We start from the raw sequence: 23,380 nt of genomic DNA, 5'->3' as shown, positions 1-23,380 counted from the left end.
CTTAGTATGGTAATTTCTGTGTCCATTTATGTTGCTGCACATGACATTATTTCCTTCTTTTATGGCTGAGTAATATTCCATTTTATACATGTTGCCATGTCTTCTTTATCCACTCTTCCGTCCGTGGACATTAGGTTGCTTCCGTGTCTTGGCTACTTTAAATAACACTGCAATGAACACTGGAGTGCATGAACCCTTTTGAATTATGGTTTTCTCTGGATGTATGCCCAGGAATGAGCTTGCTGGATCATATAGTAATGCTGTATTTAGTTTTTTAAGGCCCCTCCATACTGTTCTCCTCAGTGGTTGTACCAATTTACATTCCCACCAACAGTGGAGGAGGGTTCCCTTTTCTCCACACCCTCTCCAGCACTTATTGTTTGTAGACTACTATAAACACCTTGGAGCACATCCTGCCCAATCTTTTTCTAAGCATGTTCATATTACATATATGGTGGCCTTTTTTTTTTTCTTCTTCTTTCCAAAACTTGGATCACACGAGGCATTCTCCCCTGGAACTTGCTGGCTTGCTTTTTTCACAAGAGCATATGCCATAAGCTTTTGATTTGCAGCTATCTTTCTGGAGGTACTTGGATAGAATTCCCTGGTCATTTTAATGTCCCCTTGAGTGGTGTCAGGACCTTTCTACTTCTTTGCAGAGTGAGATGCTAGCTGAGAAAAGAGCTCTGTTCTTTTAACCATATCCTGGGAAGGAAATTCCACAATTCCCTGGAAACTCTCCCTCATGTTTTATAGCTTCCCCTGATGATAAATCTGCCTGACGTAGAACCTGCGTCCCTCCCTTTGTAACTGAAGACCCTCCCTCCCTCCTCTTCTCCCTCTACGCTTATTAGAGCAACCCTGGATTTGGACTTCTAAAACCTTGGCTGTTTAATAGGAATATCTTTGCTTTGTCTCCTTCCTGCTGAATACCTCGTACTCCTTCGATCCGTGCTGCGCTGCTTCTCTGCTTTATTTTAGCGGGATGGAAACCTCTCAGTTCGTTACCCACCCACCCTCCTTCCGAGGAGGACCGGGAACGGGCAGCCTAATTGGCTGAAGCTCTTCACTTCCTGCCCAGTGCCCTCCAGTGCTGTGGGCTCCTGGCCTGAGGATTTCTTGGCTGTTGGGTTAATAAGTCTCTTGCCGATGAGAGTTTGTTCACAAGTAGATTGATTTCCATTCCTAATGCTGGTTTTCCTCCTCTGTTTCAGGTGACCGAGGCCCAAAAGGAGAGAAAGGAGAGAAAGGAGACAGAACAGGAGATACCAGTAAGGAAGTTCTATTGGGGTCACTGGCTTCTTTGTCAGCACAGGTGTGGCTGTCACCCAAGCAGCCCCACAAGTTTTGGGGCCTGGAGGCTGGAGCCATTGGCCAGGGATCCAGGGTCAAGGGAGCTCCCTATTTGCTCCAGGACTCTGCTGGTCCAGCCAGAGATGACTATACCCCAGGGGCATGGGCCATGTCTCCAGATGTGGAATAAGCCCAGTGGTTGTGTGGGAGGCAGGCAGACAGCCTGCGCTCCCTTTTGGCGGCCTCATTGTGTAATGTGTGCCTCAGTTTTCTCATCTATAGAATGGGGATAAGACGAGGTCTTACTTCATAGAGTCATTGTGAGAAATAAATGAGTTAATCCATGTAACTCATGGTGGGGACGTGTGGTTAGGACTCAGTACGTAGTTATTATTATCCTATGTAAAACACCAATTCAGACAGACTTTCTAAAGTCATTGGAGGCATTCCCATTGTGGCACAGGGGAAACGAATCCAATAGGAACCACGAGGTTGTGGGTTTGATCCCTGGCCTCACTCAGTGGGTTAAGGATCCGGCATTGCCATGAACTGTGGTGTAGGTTGCAGAAACGACTTGGATCCTGAGTTGCTGTGGCTGTGGTGCAGGCCAGCAGCTGTAGCTCCGATTCAACCCCTAGCCTGGAAACCTCTATATGCCACAGGTGTGGCCCTAAAAACCAAAATAAAGATGCTTGCTGAAATTCAGTTAAAACACACGACCTCCCTGGGTGGTTACCTGGGGAAAGGTATAGCGGCAAAGCAGCATCCTGTCTGTTTTCCTCCTCGGCTGCTGAGTGAGCCGTGATGCCGGAGATCTCATTGCTTGGCTGTCCACCCATCCTAGGAATGGGCGTCTTTCTGACGAGAGCCCTTCCTAAAATGTTTACAAGAGAAGCCAGCTTATCTAGTTAGGATACGCTTTTCTGGGGCTTATTTCCCCTTCAAAGGGCTCTGTGTAGAAGCTTGGAGAGATTGCCAGAGAAGAGCGAGCCTCTGAGCCAAGTTTCAATGAATAGAGTCTCATAGCCAAGTTACAAAAAATACCAGCATATAGTATTTGTTGGGTTCTGAAACACTGCCATCTGTGTGAGGTCTCAGCAGTTTATCCTTTTCTAGGCTATCTGGGTGCTGGTGTTGGCTCTCTAGGAATCTTGGGCTGAGGGAAGATCCCACTGCAAATGCACACTTTGGACCCAGATTGAGGGTTTCCCTGAGGCTGATCTTTGGTTTCAGTGGGTCTTTAAGAGGATACTTCCAGGGACTTCCCGTGGTGGCTTAGCAGTAATGAACCTGACTACTATCCATGAGGATTCAGATTCAATCCCTGGCCACGCTCAGTGGGTTAACAATCCGTCATTTCCGTGAGCTGTGGTGTAGGTTGCAGATGTGGCTCAGATCCCTCATTGCTGTGGCTGTGGTGTAGGCCGGCGGCTTCAGCTCCAATTCAACCCTTAGCCTGGGAACCTCCATAGACCTCGGGTGCGGCCCTAAAAAACAAACAAACCGAAAAAGATGACACTTCCATCCCAGGCATGCAGGACCACAAGGAGACCTTGCTCTTGAATAATGCCCTTCCCTCAGGTCCCAGAAACTTTAGCTTGTCTCCCGCTCCCTCTGCCCTTTCCTTTCCCCCTGGGGCAGTGATTAAAGTCAAAGAGGAAGAATGTGCATGACAGCTCTTTGTCACTCTAAAGTACTGAGTGTACTCGAGGACATGGTCTGCCCGTGTCTACCCTGGACTCCACGCATCCACCTTACCCTTAGATGCTGTAATCCACAAAGTCGTCTACCTGCCGTGCAGCCTTTCTAGCCTTCTCTAGAGTCCCTTTCAAGGTCAGCCAAGGGCTTAACTGGGAGTGTCCTGGCTAGATGAGATTTGTCCGGACCCTGCAGGAGACAGAAGAAACTTTTGAAGGTGCAGGAAGAGAGTCTAGATCTGATCTAGGACATTGGTGACAGATCTGAGTCACATTTGTCTAGGGGCTGGGCACTGTACTTGGTCTCCTGAATGCCACCCCTCCTACTCTTTGTTAGATTGGCTTCTGATGGAATGTTCCCAGGGCAGCTGAGAAGGACTGTGGTGTTTAGCTGTGTGAGATAAATAACCTCTGACATGGTGGCAGGGAGAGAAGGACCTTAGAGAGGAAGATCAGAAACGCTGCCCACAGTGCCTAGGTGACAGGTACCCAGGGTGCTTTTCAGGGCCCTTTGGCAACTGTTCTCCAGTGGGAAAGGATGGGCTGGCCAGGCCCTGGGAAAGGGGGTGCTTATCTGTCACCATTCATCCCAAGGATGATGTTGTCACTGTTTACCTTGCCTCTGTGGGCCCAGCTGGCTGGGATTGCATTGGGATTGGGCTCTGAGGGCTGGGAGCACAGTATGGGAGGGGGGCCTGAGCCACAGAGGTGGTGGATGGCTCCCCCAGGCACAGGTGAGAGCTTGGGAAAAGGACATCTAGTCCACTTGGCCCTGGAGCTTCTTGATTGCATCATTGGAGGCTTATATGAGCTTGGGATGGCACCTTCCCCAGGGATGGCCCTGAGAGGCTCTCCCTTCCCAGGACCCCAGAGTTCAGATCACAGCCCCTTAACAAGACCAAAAATGTCTCCATTGGTGATGGACCTGGGAAGTGAGGACAGGAACTGCCCCATTGACAGGTGGCATTGGCACGCGTGACACAGGGGAGACACACGGGGATTGCAGATCCACCAGGCTGGACTGAGGCCGTCCATCTCCCCTTCTCAGAGGCTTGAGTGGGGAGTGGAGGCTCCCAAGAAAGGGCAGAAGCTGGATGGAAAGCCCAGGCGTTGGACTTGTCTGATTCTGGAATGAGAGCTCAGGCCCCGGTCTTGAGGAGTAGCTTTAGGCTCCTTAAACCCCCGCAGGATACTCTCACCCAGAGATGTGGATTTAAGGGCCTGAAACTGAAAGGGGACCACTGAAGCAATTAAGGGCTGAGACCTGGGCCTTCTCACGGCCTCCACGCCCTGGCCTGCCTCTGCCCACACCAAACCCACACTGTATTCAGGCTCCCGGTTAGGTTTCCAAGAAACTCCAATCCCAGAGGCATTAAACTGGATCCTTGGGACTCAGGCTCCGAGGAGGGAGCCAGGGATCATCTTTCAGAAAAGTGTGGAAATTCTGACCAATGCCCAGTGCCCACTGCTGGGGGATTCTTAGTCATTCCCTGAGCCCAGGGCGGCCCCACTGTGAGATCCAGTGGGTGGGAAGAAGAAGTTCTCGGCACGGGGTCCCACCCTCCTTCAAAAAAGGAGCCCTCCCCTGGGAATGCGCAGCTTGCGCCTGAGGGTGTGGGACATTCACAAACACCTCCCAGCTTTAGCAGCAAAAACCTAAAGTTCCTGCAGGTGGTGATGTTACTACATTAGAGGGATTGATGAGATAAACAACACAGACACCCCTCAGGTCAGAATCAGAAAGTGGGGGTTTTCCTTTGATGAGGGCATCACCAAAAAGGCTTCTCAAGCCCCATGTTTTAAGTCAAAATCAAAATATTTTTCAGAACAAGGTCTTATTGTTTATCCATGTTTTGGCCTGAAGTCATAGGGTTTTGGAGTTGGGTGGCATTTCAAACCAACTCCTCTCCCACCACGGCCCACCCTACCACTTCACAGAACAGAGAGCTGGAGAGAATTCCCACAGCCCACCAGCGAGGTCATGGCCAAACTGGGCCTAGAATACAGAGCCCCTGATTTCTGCTTGACGAGAGTAAAGGTTTTTTGGTTGTTGATTGTTTCAAGCAAGGGATATATCATTCATTCTGTTAGATGTTTGGCTTTTGAGAGTTTGGCCAGGGGGGGAAAAAAAGCTGCACATATACATCTTAAGACAGAAAGACATTTGTTTTACCCTCATATATGGTCCATTTGCAAAAATAAATAGCATTTTTGCAGCTGGGGGGTGGGTAGAGGATTCAGTTCTGTTGGAGCCCCACAGCATGAATTTAAAGCAGAATATAAGTTCAGATTGTTTAAAAATGTTTTTTTCCATTGGGTTTCACATGGAAAAAAGTATGCAGAATGTACAGGGGTAAATTCCAAAGCAGTGCTTGTTGATAACTATCAGTGACATCTCAGAAAACTTGAAAAATGTTTAACACCTTGTGTGTGTGTTTTTAATATTTAGGGAAGTAGGTTTGTGTGCGTTTGGCGGCGGACCCCAGCATGCAGCATAAGCTCAGAATAAATTATCAGGACGGTGGTTTGTAGATGGTTTTGTCTTTTGCTTTTGTCTTTTTAGGGCTGCACCCATGGCATATGAAAGTTCCCAGGCTAGGAGTCGAATCGGAGGTGCAGCTGCGGCCTTATACCACAGCTCATGGCAATGCTGGATCCTTAACCCACTGGGCGAGTCCAGGGATCGAACCCGCATCCTCATGGATACTAGTCGGCCTCGTTACCACTGAGCTATGATGGGAACTCCTGTAGATGGTTTTTTTTCCATTGCTGCTGAGATGTCTCTATCTCTGTTTTAGGATAAAGGATGCAAAGACAATGTTGGGAGTCTATGAATTCCCTTCTGTCCCTTCCTGTCTCTAGAGTTGGCTGACCTGGGTGCCCCAGGGAACCTCTTTGGGGTAGTATAACTCCAAAAATTAGCGCACTTTTGGGCTTGTGGACTTCTTGTACACAATTCTAGTTCTTTATTAACTCACCTGCCTGTACATCCTCTTCCTTATACAACTTAATACCCCAGCAACAACATGATTTAAAAGTAAACGACACTTCCAAGAAAAAGGAAGCGCTTAACACAAGGCTGCTCACCAACTTGCACCTGGTACTCTGAGAAGGTAGTCTCTGTGCCCGACTTTTTACAAAATTCCCCAGTCCCATTCAGGAGGCATAATAATGTCTATGCTAGAGAGAGGGGAGAAGGCTGAGGGTGGAGGATAAGGAGCCAACCCAGAGCCGCCGGAGTTTATCAGAGGCAGAGCCAGGACACGAATCAGTTCTGTCCAGCCTGGAGCCCACTTCAGAGTCCTTCTGCTCCCATCTTGGATCCTCTTTTTATTCTCTCTGGCCTTTGTCAGCATGGGGTCTTCATGGGATCCTGTTTATTCTCCATGGGTTTAATCTGAAAGTGCTAATTTCTTCCTTACCAATGTTCATATTACATTTTTTAGTTGAAATCTAGTTGCTGGAGTTCCTGTCGTGGCTCAGTGGTTAACGAATCCGACTAGGAACCATGAGGTTGTGGGTTCGATCCCTGGCCTCGCTCAATGGGTTAGGGATCTGGCGTTGCCGTGAGCTGTGGTGTAGGTTGCAGACGCAGCTTGGATCTGGCATTGCTGTGGCGCTAGTGTAGGCCGGCAGCTGTAGCTCCAGTTAGACCTCTAGCCTGGGAACCTCCATATGCCGTGGGGAGCGGCCCTAGAAAAGGCAAAAAGACAAAAAAGACAAAAAAAAAGAAAGAAAAAGAAATGTAGTTGCTATAAAACATTATATACATTACAGGAACACAATACAGTGATTCACAATGTTTAAAGGTTACATGCTATTTGCAATTATCACAAAACATTGGCCATATTCCCCAGACTGTACAATCCATCCCTGTAGCCTATTTTATGCCTAATAGTCTGTACCCCTCAATCCCCTTCCCCTGTATTGCCACCCCCACCGCCACCCTCTCCCCACTGGTAACTGCTAGTTTGTTCTGTGAATCTGCTTTGTTGTTGATGCTATATTCACTAGTGTGTTGTATTTTTTTAGGGACTGAGTCACTTTTAAGGGACTCTTCCCTGTGTCAGAGTTTGCTCTCTATTTCACCAAGCCTTGGTGGGCTCACTGGTTTGGTGGCTCTGGGTAGGCCTGACTAAGGTTCTCGCAGGGGCAGGGGTGGAGGGGGGTGGGAGGTGGGAGTGGGGCACGGGCTCCACCTCTGCCAGCAGAGCCCCGCCCCGCTTGCGGGCTTTTCCCAGTTCTCCTCCATTGTGTGATTACGTTTAGTGTGTACTTTGGTTCATCCTTTCTCTTTCTCCTTACATGGTGCCTGACCGAGGCAAACGCCACAGGATGGGTGGGGGCGGCAAAGTGTTTTTCAAATGTTTTCTCCCCTTCGTTTATGTCCGGTGACTGAACATACACAAAGACAGAAAAGTCACGTAGAAAAATGGTCCCCCCAGGAGTTCCCTGGTGGCCTAGCCGTGAAAGATCCGGTGTTGTCACTGCTGTGGTTTGGGTTCAATCCCTGGCCCAGGAACTTCTGCATGCTGCAGGCACAGCCCCAAAAAGAAGAAACTTTGCCCCAGCCCAAACAGTGCTTCCACTGCTGGCTGATGCAGGGTGGGGGACGCCAGGGAGAGAAGTGAGCGTGAGTGGCAGGACATGGAAAATGAGCAGTGTTGGGAGGCAGATGAAAATGGAGCAGGGACAGTCACAGCCTGAGGCCCGTGGATCAGAAACCGGGCAGGGAGCTGGCGTTGGAAGGGAGCAGAGGTGAGAGTAGGCTTCCCTCACTTCCGTCACAGAAAAGGGATAGATGTGTGGCAGGAAAGAAACGTATAAGGAAGAGATGTCATTCACTTTTTTAGCGAATGTTCACGGAGCCTTTGCTGGAGAGCAGGCCCTGGCTGAGGGCTGAGGAGTCCAGACACATAAGGCCTTGGCCTCACCTTAGGAGCTCACAGGCCGGCAGGTGAGAGGGACATGCAACAATCCTGGGAGAGTGTGGTGAGGGCTGTGGGAGACAGAGGTACCAAGGGGGTCACTCCATGAGGTGCTTCTGCCCCAAATCTTGAAGGGCAAGTTGGGGAGCCCACCAGTCCATCATGTGGAGAAGGTGAAGGAATTCCGGGTAGTGAACCTGCTTGGAATGGCAGAGCACAGTCTGATAAACACAACCCGTTTGGTGCAGCAAAGTTTTGGGATGCAAGAAGCAAAAAATAAGGTCAGAGAGATGTTTGGGGAATCCCAGGTCAGGAGTCCAGGCTCAGTCTCTGGGTGGTCAAGACGAGCATGACATGGCAGCCACGAGAGGGGACCGGCCAGGCAGAGAATCAGACTAGAGCCAGGACCAAGGCTGTGGCAGCAGAGCCCTAGCATTCCTGATGGCCCTCAACACCCCAGCCAGTGCCAGCCCCCCGTGGGCAGGCCCTTCCCCCGTGGAAAGGAGCCCCACAGGGTCCAGGCTTCCCTGGGACCCCTGCTCCTGCTGTTGCCTGAGCTGCTCCCCTTTCAGAAAGGCCTGTTTTTCAGAAACTCCCATTTCCTAAGAAGAGGAGGCGGGCGGGCGGGCCTTGGAACAGCAGTGCTGAGATCCAAGTCCCCTTCTGACCTGGCTGTGTGGCCCTGAGGCCACTTGCTGAGCCTCTCCAGCCACAATTTCCTTTTTCTCCCCCGTTCTGTGCGAAGGATGGGATCTGGCCCTGCAGGCATTTCGCTTTGCCAAGAGCCTATCTTAAGCCTTCCAAAAACAAAGCCAGTGACTTTTCCTGAAAGCTTCCTAGTGACCCCTTCCAGGAGAGCTTCAAATTGCTCTGCGCAAAAAATAACTCAGTTATGATGAATCTGAGCTGCCCTAAGTTTGATGGCTTCAGATAACTCCAAGAAAGTCTGGAAAATCACAAGCCTGGTTCCTTTAAGAAGCCTGGTGTGAAATGGGAGTGTGGGGTATGGGTGGGGTGGGGGGGCTGCCTGAGAGCCCCTGACATTCCTGGCTTATAAAAGGAAGAGAGACAAGCTTTGAGCTTTTTGGCTTGAGCCCTGGAGAAATTCAGCCCCCTTGGAGAATCAGAGAGAGAAGGAGAGTGGTGCTAAAAGGTCATTAACAGGCCCACTAGGATTTGTAGTCTTTTTTTTTTTTTTTTTTTTTTTGCTGTACCCACAGCATGCAGAAATTCCTGGGCCAGAGATCTAACCAGAGCCACACCAGTGACAATGCTTGATCCTTAACCCATTGACCTACCAGGCAACTTCTTGTATTTCTATTCTTTTTTTTCTTTTTTTTTTAATCGGTCTTATTAAGGCCACACCTTGGCATATGGAAGTTCCCAGGCTAGGGGTCGAATCAGAGCCGTAGCTGCTGGCCTACACCACAGCCACAGCAATTCAGAATCCAAGCCGCATCTGCGACCTACACCACAGCTCACAGCTATGCCAGATCCTTAACCCACTGAGCAGGGCCAGGGACCGAACATGCGTCCTGATGGATACTAGCCAGGGTCGTTACTGCTGAGCCACGATGGGAATTCCTTGTATTTGTATTCTTGATGAGTAGATGCCAAGTGAAAGCAGGAACCAGCTGAGAGCTAGGCAGAGAAAAATTAACAAGCTAGTATTTGCAGTTTATGTTGAGAATGAGTGGCCAAGTGTAAGGTTTACTCCTTTTAACTGTTAGGCTTGTGGGTGGAGGTAACCAGTCCTCGAAGCCCCTGTACTTTATCTGATGCTTGAGCCAGGAAGCATGTCAGCACTGTCTTCATTCCTGTTGTGACCCCCACTCAGCTGGCACTTCTGGGCCCACCCTCGCGGGAGCCTGGAGGACCATAGCGTTCCTGGCGCCCTGACTAACAAGCGCTGTTTTCTGGAATCTGCCCTGAGGAAGCCTTTTTGTAGTATAAACCTTAGCCTGAAGGTGAGCAAGGCATTTTCTACACTAACAATGCCTTGGAAGCCTAAAGGATGGAAGTTTTGGTCTTTGATGTGGGTTTCTTTTTTTTTCTTTTTTTTAGAGCTGCACCCACGGCATATGGAGGTTCCCAGGCTAGGGGTCCAATTGGAACTGTAGCCGCCATCCTGCACCACACCCACAGCAACGTGGGATCTGAGCTACATCGGTGACCTACACCACAGCTCACAGCACACCGGATCCTTAACCCATGGAGGGAGGCCAGGGATCAAACCCGCATCCTCATAAATACAAATAGGGCTCGTTACCACTGAGCCACAATGGAAACTTCCTGATGGGGGTTTTTGCTCAAAGAAAGGTTGCTGACGTACTTCAAACCAGGAATGGTGAGACTGTTTCCTGGGAAAGCAGGTCAACCAACTCAGGAGTTGCTCTTAGTCCCCACAACCTTGCACTCACGGGCCTTAGGTTGGGAGGTCACTCGCACTGCAGGCACTAGATTAAATCCGGGAGGTCCCCCCGCCCCCTACACCCCGTCTTTTTGAGGTAACTGCATCACCGTTCACTGCCGCTGCATTAACGTCACGGCTGCACTTCCCCGCGGGGCTTTTGACTGTGGAAAGCTCCCTCAGAGGGACTTCGAACCAGTTGTCTAGATGGGTTTGCTTCCCCTCTCGCTGGATCGCAGCCTCCCTGCTGAGGAGTGCTGTTGTGGAGTATTCTGTTGGAACAAATTGGTAGGCAAAGCCCCATGCGCATCCCGGGAGGTCTGTGGATGCTGTGGTCAGGGTGGGGAGGTCATGGCTTGTTTCCTCACTGACTCAAAGACTGGGCAAGTCCCTTGCGGCAGGGCCTCTGTCCCCACCACGATCCTTGGGGCTTCTATTGAGTTCAGTACTATTTATGGAGAACTGACCACCCCGGTCCCTGAGCTCCTCATCTTTCAGAAGAACTCTCTCAGGTATGTGTCCTTATCCCATTTAACAGATGAGGAAACTATTCTGACAGGTTAAATTAGCCAAAGGTCAGAGAGCTAGGAGTACCCATTGTGGTTCAGTGGATTAAGAACCCAACTAGCATCCTTGACAATGGGGGTTTGATCCCTGTCCTTGCTCAGTGGGTTAAGGATCTGGTGTTGTTTCAAGCTGCTGTGTAGGTTGAACATGCAGCTCAGATCTGGCGTTGCTGTGGCTGTGGTGTAGGCTGGCTGCCGCAGCTCTGATTTGACCCTATCCTGGAAACTTCCATAGGCTGGGGGTGCAGCCATAAAAAGCAAAAAGAAGGGAAAAAAAAGGTCAAAGGGTTAGAAAGTGGGAGACCCAGCAGACAGGCAGGTCCTGTCATCTAGGATTTAAAAGATGCAGATGGGGAAGCATCCCAGCCAGGGGTCTCTGGCCTTGAACTTGAAAGAGAGCAGAACCAAGAGAGGAGACAGGGCAGGGTGAGGACAGGGTGAAGGAAGGCAGAGGGTGTGAAAAAGTCTTCCTCAGACAGGCCGATAGTCCTGGTACCGAGCCCCAAAGGTAAAGGCAATGGCATGCGAAGGCTTTAGAGGAATGCTGTGTCCACCCCAGCACCCCTCACGGCTATAGGCCCGACAGGGTGAGGGTTCAGCATCAAGGCCTTTCTCCCAGCTCACAGCATTTCTTTCTGGTCCTAAAGGTCCACTGACCCTCACTGGTCCCTCACTGTCCTTTGAGGGACCCAGAAACAAAAGCAGGACAAAGAGTCACCTCTCCATCTGGGCTGCCTGGTAAAGTCCTACACATCCAGCTCTGAGCAGAGCTTCTGGGCACTAGCGTCATTCTCTTGCTGCCATGGGGTGAACCCTGCTTCAGGACTGGGCAGGAAAAGCCCTCCGTTTGTTACTTGATGGGACACATTTTCATTGAACACCTGCTAGGAGCCAGGCGGCCAGGACTTGGGGATTAGAGAAAATCAGCCAAGACAAACTCCCAGTTTCCAAGGAATATGCAGTAGAGCCAGGGAGACCGTGGGGGAGTCAATGGTTTAAAAAAAAAAAAACAATCCAGGAGTTGGTTTAAAAAAAAAAAATCCAGGAGTTCCTGTCGTGTCTCACTGGTAAGGAACCCGACTAGTATCCATGAGGATGTGGGTTCAATCCCTGGCCTCACTCCGTGGGTTAAGGATTCGGCGTTTTGGTGAGCTGTGGTGTTAGGTCGCAGACAGGGTTCAGATCTGGCGTTGCTGTAGTTGTGGCGTAGGCCAGCAGCTGCAGCTCCGATTCAACCCCAGGCCTGGGAACTTAGGTCTGCTGTGGGTGTGGTCCTAAAAGACAAAAAAAAAAAAAAAAAAAAATCCAACGTGAAATGATTAGTAGGTACTCTTGTGGCTTCGCAGGTTAAGGATCCAGCATTGTCACTGCAGCGGTTTGGATCACTGCTATGTGGGGGTTTGATCCCTGGCCTGGGAATTTCCACATGCCAGGCACCATCCAAAAAACAAAAACAAAACAAAACGAAAAAAAAAAATCCCGCATGGGAGTTCCCGTCGTGGCGCAGTGGTTAACAAATCCGACTAGGAACCATGAGGTTGCGGGTTCGGTCCCTGCCCTCGCTCAGTGGGTTAAGGATCCGGCGTTGCCGTAAGCTGTGGTGTAGGTTGCAGACGCGGCTCGGATCCTGCGTTGCTGTGGCTCTGGCGTAGGCCGGTGGCTACAGCTCCGATTCGACCCCTAGCCTGGGAACCTCCATATGCCGCGGGAGTGGCCCAAGAAATAGCAACAACAACAACAACAACAACAACAAAAAGACAAAAAAAAAAATCCAGCATGAAAAGTGCAGTGATAATTTGGGAGATATTTCTGCTATTCCTTCTGCCCAGTTAAAGTCCTGAGGGCCCTGTGTGACCCTCAATCAGAGATAAAGTACAGTGGCCTGTGGAGCTGCGGGGCTGGAGGTCCAGGTATGGCCACTTTATCAGGTGACCTTGAGAAAGTCACTCTTCTTCTCCGAGCCTCCACTTCCTCATCTGTAAAATGGGTATCACACTAGCCACCCTGGAGGACTGCAAAGATCAAACAAGCCTGTCTAACAAAAGGTTTTGAAGAGGCATAAATCACCGGATTTAGAGCAGATCACCATTAGGGAATAGCATTTTGTAAAGTACCCCCACAGGCCAGGCCACATTTTTAAAGCGGTGCCCTCCCGCAGAGCCTGACTGGAAATTCCGTAGGTTTGTGGGACGGCTTCTTCTTTCCCATCCAGACTGATTCCCAGGGATGTTGGGGAAAGGAGCGGGCCCTGCCTGGGCGGGCACAGAGCTCCGGGGCTGCAGGCTGGCTGGGGCACCCGGAGTTCTTTCTTCACAGGAGAAGAAAAGTTCAGCTTCCTTAATGGGCAGCTGGTCCAGATTATCCCCGGGGCTCGACTCTGCAGCTGCAGAGAATCAGAGCCTATTTTCCCAGCCCTGTGTGTTTATTTCTCTTCCGAACAGCCTCCTTTCTCTGGACTTGTTTGGCTCTGGCGGGACCTGGAAGGCAGGATAAACACACCTAAAGGAGCTGTGAGATTTCAAGGTTATGCTGGGTTTCCCCTCCTCCCTGCTCTTGAGAAGCCAAGTGCCCTGGGCTTTTGGGCCCTTCTGATGTACAGCCAGGAAGGCTCTGGGGTATTTAGGGATCAGTTTTGTTCCTGGAGCCCCTCATCCATCCATTCACTTACTCACTCATTTAGAACCATTTGTTGATGGTGATGTGGCAGGTCCCTGCCTGCAAGTGGGGCTGCGACTAGGACTAGGAACAAGATGCTGCATGCCTGTCCCTTCATCAGAGCCTATGGGAGCTAATGGGAGCAGGCATGCAGACTGGCCAAGGGAGTGGTACTGTACTATTTCTCATCAGTGGGGAGCGCTTATCAGGGAGGCCTTCTTGGGGTAGGTGACACTGACATGCCTTACAAGGCCTGGTTACGACTCAGTTGTGTAGCCCAGGCTTGCTCCCAGATCTGACCTCTCCAGCAGTGCTTCTAGCCCGGGCTGTGCGTTTACATAACTTGTGAACTATTCAAAAATTTCCCTCCCCTCCTTCCACCCCCCCACCCCACTCCTGTAGATTTTAAAGCATCCTTGGTGATTCTTACATAAAGCCTAGGGCCAGGAACCACGGCTTTAAGTCACAGACTCTTTCTCTTACTCCTAGAGACACAAATTCCTGCAAACCCAGAGGGCTGCTGGGAGATAGGTGAATGGCATTTTATGTACAGGGAAGTATTTATTAAATATTGGTCTCAAGTGTTCATCCTGACTGTAGGCCCTGTGGTTTGAAAATGAAAGGCCTTTGCTTTCTCCCTGGCTTCACCTTGCAGCAGCTGTGTAACCTTAGGCAAGATTTTCTGGGCCCATTTTCTTCTCTGTGAAGTGGGAGTCAGTGATCAACTCACAGAGCTGGGGTGAAGAGTAAATGAGAAAACATATGCGTGAGGCTCTCCCTGGCACTTGGCATGTCGAGTGAACCTGGGGACCGAGTGTATATGAGTTCCCTTCACTGTCCATCCTTGACTAGAAATCTCCTCCGGGCAGCACCTAGAACCCATCTTTGTTGTAGCTGGGTTTGGAGCAGCTCTGACCCAGGTGTGGACAAGCCCAAGGGTTTTTTTAAGGCCACCCCAGCTCTAGAAACCGGTTTGGAGATGGTAACTACTGGCCATTAAGCTGTCCTCCCAGACCTGATGAGGGGCCAAATAATGCAGCCACTCCCTCTATTATTCTCCCCAGATGCACCAGATGCGGGAGAAAGAGGAAGCTGTTCTTCCTCTCGCCTCCCAATTATAACCGCCAAACCCAAAGCATGTAGAGTAAATTAAGGTAGGGAACAATTGGATGGAGAAACTCCGGGGCCGTCCAGAGATGCCCGCTCCCTGGGAGTGAAACCATATGCTGTTTTTTAAATTCTGGAATGGGCATTCCCATCATGGCTCAGCAGAAACGAATCTGACTAGTATCCATGAGGCCACAGGTTCGATCCCTGGCCTTGCTCAGTGGGTTAGGGATCTGGCATTACTGACCATGAGCTGTGGTGTAGGTCACAGACCTGCCTTGGACCTGGCATTGCTGTGGCTGTGGCATAGGCCAGCAGCTACAGCTCTGATTCAACCCCTAGTCTAGGAACCGCCATATGCTGAGGGTACAGCCCCCCTCCCAAAAAAATATCCTGGAGTGGATCCCCAAGAGATACTGTCAAATTCCCTTCCATTCCCAGAGGCAGAATGAGCAGCTGTCAGGCATGGTCCTGAGAGGAGAAGATTCCTGTACTTGAAGTTTGGGGCGGGGGGCAGCGGTTCAAGGCCAACATCCAGAGTCCCTCCCAGCTCTGGGGCTCAGATAGTCAAGGCCAAGGCAGGGGATCTGGAGCAGACTCAGCCTGCTTGTCTGGGACCTTGCTTTTCCTATAGATATATTTACAAGGCAAAGGGAGCAAAGGTATTTGTTTTGAGGCAAGAATCCCCACAGATTAGATGTGTTAAGATGTGTGTGCTAGGAGCCCCAGCACCGCCTCAGCCCTCATGCCACATTCCTAGACCATTCTAGCCGCCTTGCTTAATGAATCACATCCCGCTTGCATTAGTGAGCAGAAACTCGGTGACAGCAGGAGCCAGTCTTCTGCCGACACCCCTGTCCCCCTCCCCTAATAAGCTTAGAAGCCAGGAACTGCTCCCTGGGAAGAGCAGAGGAAGTTAGGAGATTAATCCAATTGGAGCCATGAGCCCCTCTTGCTCCTGCTGCCCAAGCAGCAGGCTTGCTTTGCAAGGAGGCTTTTGAGGCCATGTCGCTGATGGGCTACTGATAGCCAAGCCATCCTCAGCAACCCATGAAGATGCGTCAGAGCCAACCCATACTCAGTGAAGTGCTGGCTGTGGAGTGGGGGTGAGGAATGGCAACTCAGAGTGATGGGCGCCTGTGATGTACCAAGTCCTTGACATGTGTTATGGCTCCCAACCATCACCATTTTACCTGTTTTAAGAAGAGGGTAGGTATAGGGAGTTCCCACTGTGGTGTAGCGTGAACGAACCTGATTAGTATCCATGAGGAGGCAGGTTTGATCCCTGGCCTTGCTCTGTGGGTTAAGGATCCGGCGTTGCCATGAGCTGTGGTGTAGGTTGTAGACGCGGCTCAGATCCTGCATTGCTGTGGCTGTGGTGTAGGCCGGTAGCGCCGATTTGACCCCTAGCCTGGGAACCTACATATGCCACAGGTGCAGTTCTAAAAAAAAGCAAGAGGAAAGAAAGAAAAGAGGGTAGAGTAGAGGGGTCCCATCTGGTCCATAATGGAGCCAGATTTTAAACCCTCTTCCTGAGTCCAGAACCAGCCTCTTCCTACTCTCCCCTGCTGCCCCCCCGCCACAGGAATCACCACCACGTTTTCCTCCATCCAAATTCCCCAGTGAACCCAGCACCCAGGAGGCAAGTAGCTCCCTAGCCCTTAGCTGGGTGCTTGGGATTCATAGGTGCTCTTTGGGGGCAGTTTTTGATGGCGAGGACCAGGGACTCACTGGTCCCTGCAAGTAGTGGGGTCATATGGTAAGGATGCCTGGGAAGACTTTGGAAGACTAGGGCTCATAATACAAATGGGTCTTGCAGAGCCTGTTCTGGGGGCTTCAGCCCAAGGCTCCACGTCATCATTCTAGTGTCTCGTGTCCAACGTGGCTTATGAATTCCACCAGCCCTTCTTTTTTTGCTTCCCCTTCTACTTGGCTCTCTGCTCTCTGAATATTCCCCCCTCCACCCAATTCCTAAGAGAATCTGGGTGGTCTTGCTAATTATCATTATAGTGGTTCGGACAGAGCTTCTGAGCCAGATGAGTCAATCCCTGGTGGCCTTACCCCTGGGAAGGGAAGTGCCTGCAGGCTGTGAGCATAGCGTATGCCTCGACCAGCTTGTCTAATGCCAGTCTTGTCGCATCTGATGTCAGAGGTAAGCCAAGCCGGGTGCTAGAGTGGCCAGGACAGATCTTCATCAATAATACACTATTGCAGTGGGGGAAAAGAGGCCAGCAGGAACCGAGCTAGCTTCCATTTGTACAGCAGTGACTGAGCATTTTAATGGGAGACTTGAGGGGATGGGAGGGAGTGGGTGGGGGCTCAGTAGAATCAGGGAAATGAGAAATTACTAAAAGCAGGAGGGGAATTGGTCCCTGTGAAGGCCTCTGGGTTACTGACTGGGGCTGATCCCATTGAGGACCCCCACACTTTCCACAGATGCTGGGAGATGGACCCTAACTTCAGGTGGCAGGTGGAACAAACAGTAAATTCTTTTGGCAGCTTGAGTTTTCTCAGGCAGGCACTTTTAGGGGGACTAGGGTCAGCCCAGGGATGCAGCTTGGAGATGTTAGAAACCGTGTTAAGGTGTTCCCGTCGTGACTCAGTGGTTAACGATCTCGACTAGGATCCATGAGGATTCAGGTTCAATCCCTGGCCTCGCTCAGTGGGTTAAGGATCCAGTGTTGCCATGAGCTGTGATGTAGGTTGCAGATGCAGCTCAGCTCTGGCATTACTGTGGCTGTGGTGTAGGCTGGCAGCTGTAGCTCTGATTCAACCCCTAGCCTGGGAACCTCCATATGCCAAGAATGTGAGTGGCCCTAAACAAACAAACAAACAAAAACAAACAAACAAACAACAAAAAAGCAAATAAGCTGTGCTGTGTTACTATTTGGTTCATGTCTTTCTAGGACAAAGTTGAGGCCTGGTTGATGAGAGGGCTCAGAGGATCGTGGCTAGAGTTCGGTCAAGGATAGAATCTTTATCACTGATCCCCTCAACAAGCCTGAGAAGTGAGTGTGACAGGTGAAGAAATTGGAAGAGAGAGTGTCCTTGTGCCTCTAAGACTCAAGAACTCCGGCAGCATGCCCTGACTGCCCCTTCTCCTGGCTCGCCACCCTCCCTCCCACCCCCACTGCCCGCCCTGATCTCCTCCACAAGCACTCAGCAGGGGCAGCTTGGAATTGCCCTGAAGCATTTTTGTGTCCCAAGATGAAGCAGGGTTCTATCCCTTTTTGTCCCCACGGCTGGGTCGATCCACGTTTAGAGACCAACCAGTAATAGGGTGATCTACAGAATGACCTAGAAAGATCTACAGATAGACACAAACCAAGGTCAGGGCCCCAGTCATGGTCTTCATCCTGGGGAGGTGGGTCAAGGGGTGGGCCCTGCACCCACTCTGAACAGCCAGGCACTAAAGGTTAAGACTAGAACCAGGGAGATATAGGCACCAGGAGGTACTAGGTGGGGATCCTGATTGGACCCACTGATATGGTCATGTATCCATTCACCCATCTGCCCTATATCCCACCTACCTATCAAACATGTACTTGGCATTTTCAGCCAGCCAGGTAGAATACTAAGTATTGAGGGACTGTGGACAAATAAAACATCATGTCTCTTCCTAAGGGAAAATAGGATAGGTACACATAACCCTCAGAGATTAAGAGCTTTTTTTTTTTTTTTTGCTTTTTTAGGGCTGCACCTGCAGCATGTGGAACTACCCAGGCCAGGGGTCGAATCAGAGCTATAGCCACTGGCCTACACCACAGCCACAGCAACGCGGGATCTGAGCCATGTCTGCAACCTACACCACATCTCACAGCAACACCGGATGCTTAACCCACTGAGCAAGGCCAGGGATCGAACCTGCAACCTCATGGTTACTGGTCGAATTAGTTTCCACTGCACCAGAGCAGGAACTCCTAAGAGCTTTTCTTAAGCTCTCTCAAGCAGTGACCTCTGACCTAAGGAGTGCCAGCTTGCTTCCATCTTGGCTCTACTGGTTTAACGTGGGACCAGCTTAACTCTGTACTACAGCCTAGGCAGTACTGAAAGTGCCAACACTGAAAGGAGAAGTAGTCTAGAAAGAGAAGGCTCTGGCATCCCAGTAGCAGCTCTGAAGGTAAGTTTCCTCATCTCTAGAGGAGGGATTTGGACTGGGAAGTCCCTGCGGTCTCTGCCAGCTCTGACATTCTGTGGTCTTATCCTTTTTTTTTTTTTTTTTTTGCTTTTTAGGGCCACACTCTAGGCATATGGAAGTTCCCAGGCTAGGGGTCAAATTGAAGCTGCAGCTGCCAGCCTACACCACAGCCACAGCCACACCAGATCTGAGCTGCATCTGCAACCTATACCACAGCTCGTGGCAACGCTGGATCCTTGACCCACTGAGCGAGGCCAGGGATTGAACCCGCATCCTCATGGATGCTAGTCAGATTCGTTTCTGCTGTGCCACAATGGGAATTCCCATCTAATCCATTTTTAGGCTTAGTTCATTTGAGCGCCTCAAGGGCAAGACAATACTTATGTGTCCTTGCATCCTTAGCACCTAGTACAGTTCTGGAATGTGGTAGGGACTCTGTAAGTGCATCTGGCTGGATAAATAAATGAGTAACTGAGAAAAGAAATGCATACATTGTCCAGAGAATTAGTAAAGGATAGTGTATCTTCAGTATCCCAAATCTGTGCACAGGAAGTAGGATCAGATTGGATGTCAGTAAATACTATCACTTCTCCCCAAAGCTAAGACTGGTTTGTCCTTCCCCTGACTAGAAACAGAAACATGTTCATTTTTAAATACAAATTCTGCAGTAGCTGTGCTTCACCAGGGCATTTTCATCATCCTGGTCCTCCCACAGGATTTAGGAGAAGCCAGCAGTTCCCGCTGTAGGTCAGTGGGTTAAGAACCCAACTAGTATCCTCAAGGATGCAGGTTCGATCTCTGGCCTCACTCAGTGGGTTAAGGATCCAGCATTACCACAAGTTTCGGTGTAGGTCGCAGATGCAGCTTGGATCCTGCGTGGCTCTGGCATCTGCAGCTCCAATTGGACCCCTAGCCCAGGAACTTCCATATGCCACAGGTGTGGACCTAAAAAAAAAAACAAAAAACAAACAAACAAACAAAAAACAAACTTAGGAGAAGCCAAACTGTTCTATGCATTTGGGGTAAAAGCATTATATTTCAAGGGTTAAAGCATCGTTTTTAATGGAACTCCTCCTCCATCCAAAGGCATCTTGCATCAAAGTTGTGCAGCAGACTTAGTGTACCAAGCCTAGAGATCTCATGAAGATTGAATGACTTAAGAGAAAGAAAGAGATAGACATAGAATTGGCTTCAGTGTGAAGTCTCAAGTTCAGGCCCATCTCTTCTACTACTGACTGTGGGATGGCCTTGAGCAAACACAGCACCTATCTGGGCCTCTGATTCCTTGTGTATCACAGGAAGTCAGGATTAATGTGGTCTCCAGGTCTCCACCACCTGGCAAATTCTAGGCTTCTTCATCATTTGTGATGGTTAGAAAAGCCTAGAGTTTACCTGACAGTTACCTAAAGTATCTACAAATAGTGGTGACATCTGTAGCGCACACTTGAGTGTGAGGAAGTTTTTGCTAGAGATGCCCCAGAAAATGCAAAACTCCCTTATCCAGGCACCATGCATTGTTTTTCTCCACCGTCTGACCCCATCTGCGCCTTAGCCCCACCTCTTTACTGAGGGGCCTGGTCCGGACTGGAGCAGACCTGTGGTCCTACTGCAGGAGGGTAGATGGGAGCCTCATGGTTGCTCCCAAAAGAACAGGTCAGGGAATGAAGAGGTGGGTTCTGTGGTCTGACCTTGCAACTAGATGGGAAGCTCCAAGCAGGGATTAGAAGCACTGATGCTCCCGAAAACATGTTGGTGAAATGATTGAGACTTTTAATCTGGGAGACAGCAAAGAAGAGGCTACCCAGCTAGAAAGGGCAAGCCTCCTGCACTGGGTTTCTTTTCTTTTCTTTTCTTTTCCTTTATTTTCTTTTTACAGCTACACCCATGGCATATGGAAGTTCCCAGGCTAGGGGTTGAATCGGAGTTGCACCTGCCGGCCTACGCCACAGCAACATGGGATCTGGGCCACATCGGCTACCTATGCTGCAGCTTGTGGCAATGAAAGACCCTTAACCCACTTAGTGAGGCCAGGGATCGAACCTACAGACACTATATAGGGTTATTAACACTGAGCCACAACGTGAACTCCTGCCCTGGATTTCTGGCATCAGCTTCCTCCCCTGTAGTTACATGTGGAGATAAGTCTTGATGCTTCCTATCAAGGCTTTGATTGAAGGGACTCTTCTCTGTCTACTTCTCTGTATAAAAAGGGAAAACCTCTGACCCCAGATCTGGGGCAGCTGGGAAAAAAGAACAGCAGGATGTTCCTGCCATGGGTGCGTAATGAAGAGCTCTGCCCAAGACTTAGTGGACCAGGGCTTGGGATAAGCCATCAGGTCAGAACACTGTCCACCCATTTTCCAGGTGTTCAGTGAGGAAGAACCACTGGGTATTTGCCTTCAGCCTGGGTCTCCCAGACAAGGGATGCCGTGCAGCTGGGGCTCTTCTCGAAGAGAGCAGGGTGGGCACCAGCATTGCCGTCGCTATGGTCCCCTCCACTTGTGAACTGTGGCCACATGTCCAGGTAGATGCCAGTCTGCAGGATAGGGGCCCCAGAACAAGAGAAAGAGAAAGAGTTTGCTATTCTCTTCACCTAGGGGCCTGCCTTTATGAGTCATGCTCAGATATCCACACGGGACTCCTCCAGGGCAGGGGTTCTGCGGAGTTGCTCATCCACATTTTGCTCAGGAGGGATTTCCCAGGGCTCACTGATGTGGGATGCAAAGAAAGAAGTAAAGAGGCCTCTCAGGGGCAGCTAATTTTTTTTTTTTTTTTTAATTTTAGGGCCACACCCACGGCATATGGAGTTTCCCAGGCTAGGGGTCTAATTGGAGCCACAGCTGCCGGCCTACACCACAGCCATAGCAATGCAGGATCTGAGCCGCATCTATGACCTACACCACAGCTCACGGCAACACCGGATCCTTAACCCCCTGAGTGAAGCCAGGGATCGAACCCGAAACTTCATGGTTCCTAGTTGGCTTCATTTCCACTGCACCTCGACAGGAACTTCCCAGGAGCAGCTATTAAGGGAAGACACATGCAGTTGTGAAAGCCTGAGGTCCTTTGCCTCAACCTGGTCTAGCCCTCTCCATCTGCCCACTTTGGAGTGCCTGAGTTTTGTACAATCAAAACCCCTGCCTTCTGTCTTCCTCTGCTATTGATACTGAATGCAAGTCCATGTTCCCAGTGCCCAGTGAAGCCACGCAATACTGAAATGTCCGAGTTTGGAGCAGAGAAAAGTTTATTGCACAGCCATGCAAGAAGATGGGTGGCTCATGCCTTAAAAACCCTTGGAGTTCTAGTTGTTGCTCAGCGGTTTAAGGACCTGACATTGTCTCTGTGAGGATGCAAATTCGATCCCCAGGCTGACTCAGTGGCTCAAGGATCTGGCATTGCCACAAGCTGAGGCATGGGTCACAGCTGTGGCCTGGATCTGGTATTTCTGTGGCTGTGGCATAGGCCCCAGCTGCAGCTGCAATTCAACTCCTGGCAGGAACCTTCCATATGCTGCAGGTGCAGCTTAAAAAAAAAAAAAAGCCCTGACCTCCCCAAAGGCTTTTGGCAAAGCCCTTTTAAAGACAAGGTGAAGGAGGGGCCCGGTTAGTTGCTGCAAACTTCTTGGTGTTGGATGCTTTGTTCTTGCAGCTGTCAAGGACTGGGTCATGTCACAGTCAGGTCATGATGTTCCTGTAAACCTCCAACAAGGCTAATGTTGTTTTCTGTTCAGGTCAGGCCACTGTCAGGCTATCCTGTATATTTCAGGCTATAGGCAACATTCTTTTACAAAGAGTGCAAAGCCAGCAACAGAGCACAAAGGTTAAAGTAAGGTTAGAGTAAAAGGAACAGAATTTCCAAGGAGTCAGATTAGTTCTTCTCTATTACACTGTCCTATGCAAAGAGAGGCATCTCCTTGACTCCAAATAGCCCTGCCCACTCCTTGGGGACTATTCTGGGTGGGCGTCTAAGAATAAGCTCCCAGGACTTACAAGAAGTATGGGGTGGGGGCGGTGGTGCACAAATCAGGCTTCAGCAGCCTCTCAGGCACTGCATCTGATTTTGTGGGGCTGTGAGAATGTTTCTTAATGGTGGTTGGTTGCTTGGTGGGAAAGCTTTGCTGTAGGGCAGGAACTGCTGGGAAAAGGCAGAGTTTACACCCTCTGCCCACAGAAACCCAAACTTCTTAGCAAGTCCTGACGTCTTTCTCAGGCTGGAGGGGGGGTCAGTGTTGCAGTCACTGGGTACTTACCCAAGGGCATTCCAGAAGGTGGCATCATGTCTCAGCCTGGAAAAGGCCTGCCTATGGCCACCCCTGGCAGTCCTCAGGGCAAAGAAGGCTGGAGATACTGTTCATGGGATAGCCGTGTCCTGAATTTGGGCAGTTTGCATCATAATCAGATCAAACTTTAGCCTATAGTCTTCCTAAGGGAGGTATCTATAGAGATGGCCTTTTTTTTTTTTTTTTTTTTTTTTGCTTTTTAAGGCCACACCTGCGGCATATGGAAGTTCCCAGGCTAGGGGTTGAATCAGAGCTATAGCTGCCAGCCTACATCACAGCCACAGCAACGTGGGATCCAAGACGCATC

At 50.1% G+C, this 23,380-nt stretch overlaps 1 protein-coding gene across 2 annotated transcripts in view; it reads left to right on the top strand.

Annotated features, from left to right (window-relative positions):
- The window catches only part of SCARA5 (scavenger receptor class A member 5), a 132,956-nt gene that overhangs the window by 89,191 nt on the left and 20,385 nt on the right, over positions 1-23,380 (top strand). For both annotated transcript variants that reach the window (XM_047760395.1, XM_047760394.1), the window contains exon 7: positions 1,215-1,271. In XM_047760395.1, coding sequence (XP_047616351.1) covers positions 1,215-1,271 — 57 coding nt within the window. The remainder of the gene's footprint in view (positions 1-1,214; positions 1,272-23,380) is intronic.

Source organism: Phacochoerus africanus, chromosome 15, assembly GCF_016906955.1.
Source record: "Phacochoerus africanus isolate WHEZ1 chromosome 15, ROS_Pafr_v1, whole genome shotgun sequence".
Lineage (NCBI taxonomy): Eukaryota > Metazoa > Chordata > Mammalia > Artiodactyla > Suidae > Phacochoerus > Phacochoerus africanus.
Note: the sequence above shows the minus strand (reverse complement) of the source record. Positions and strands in the feature narration are given on the sequence as shown.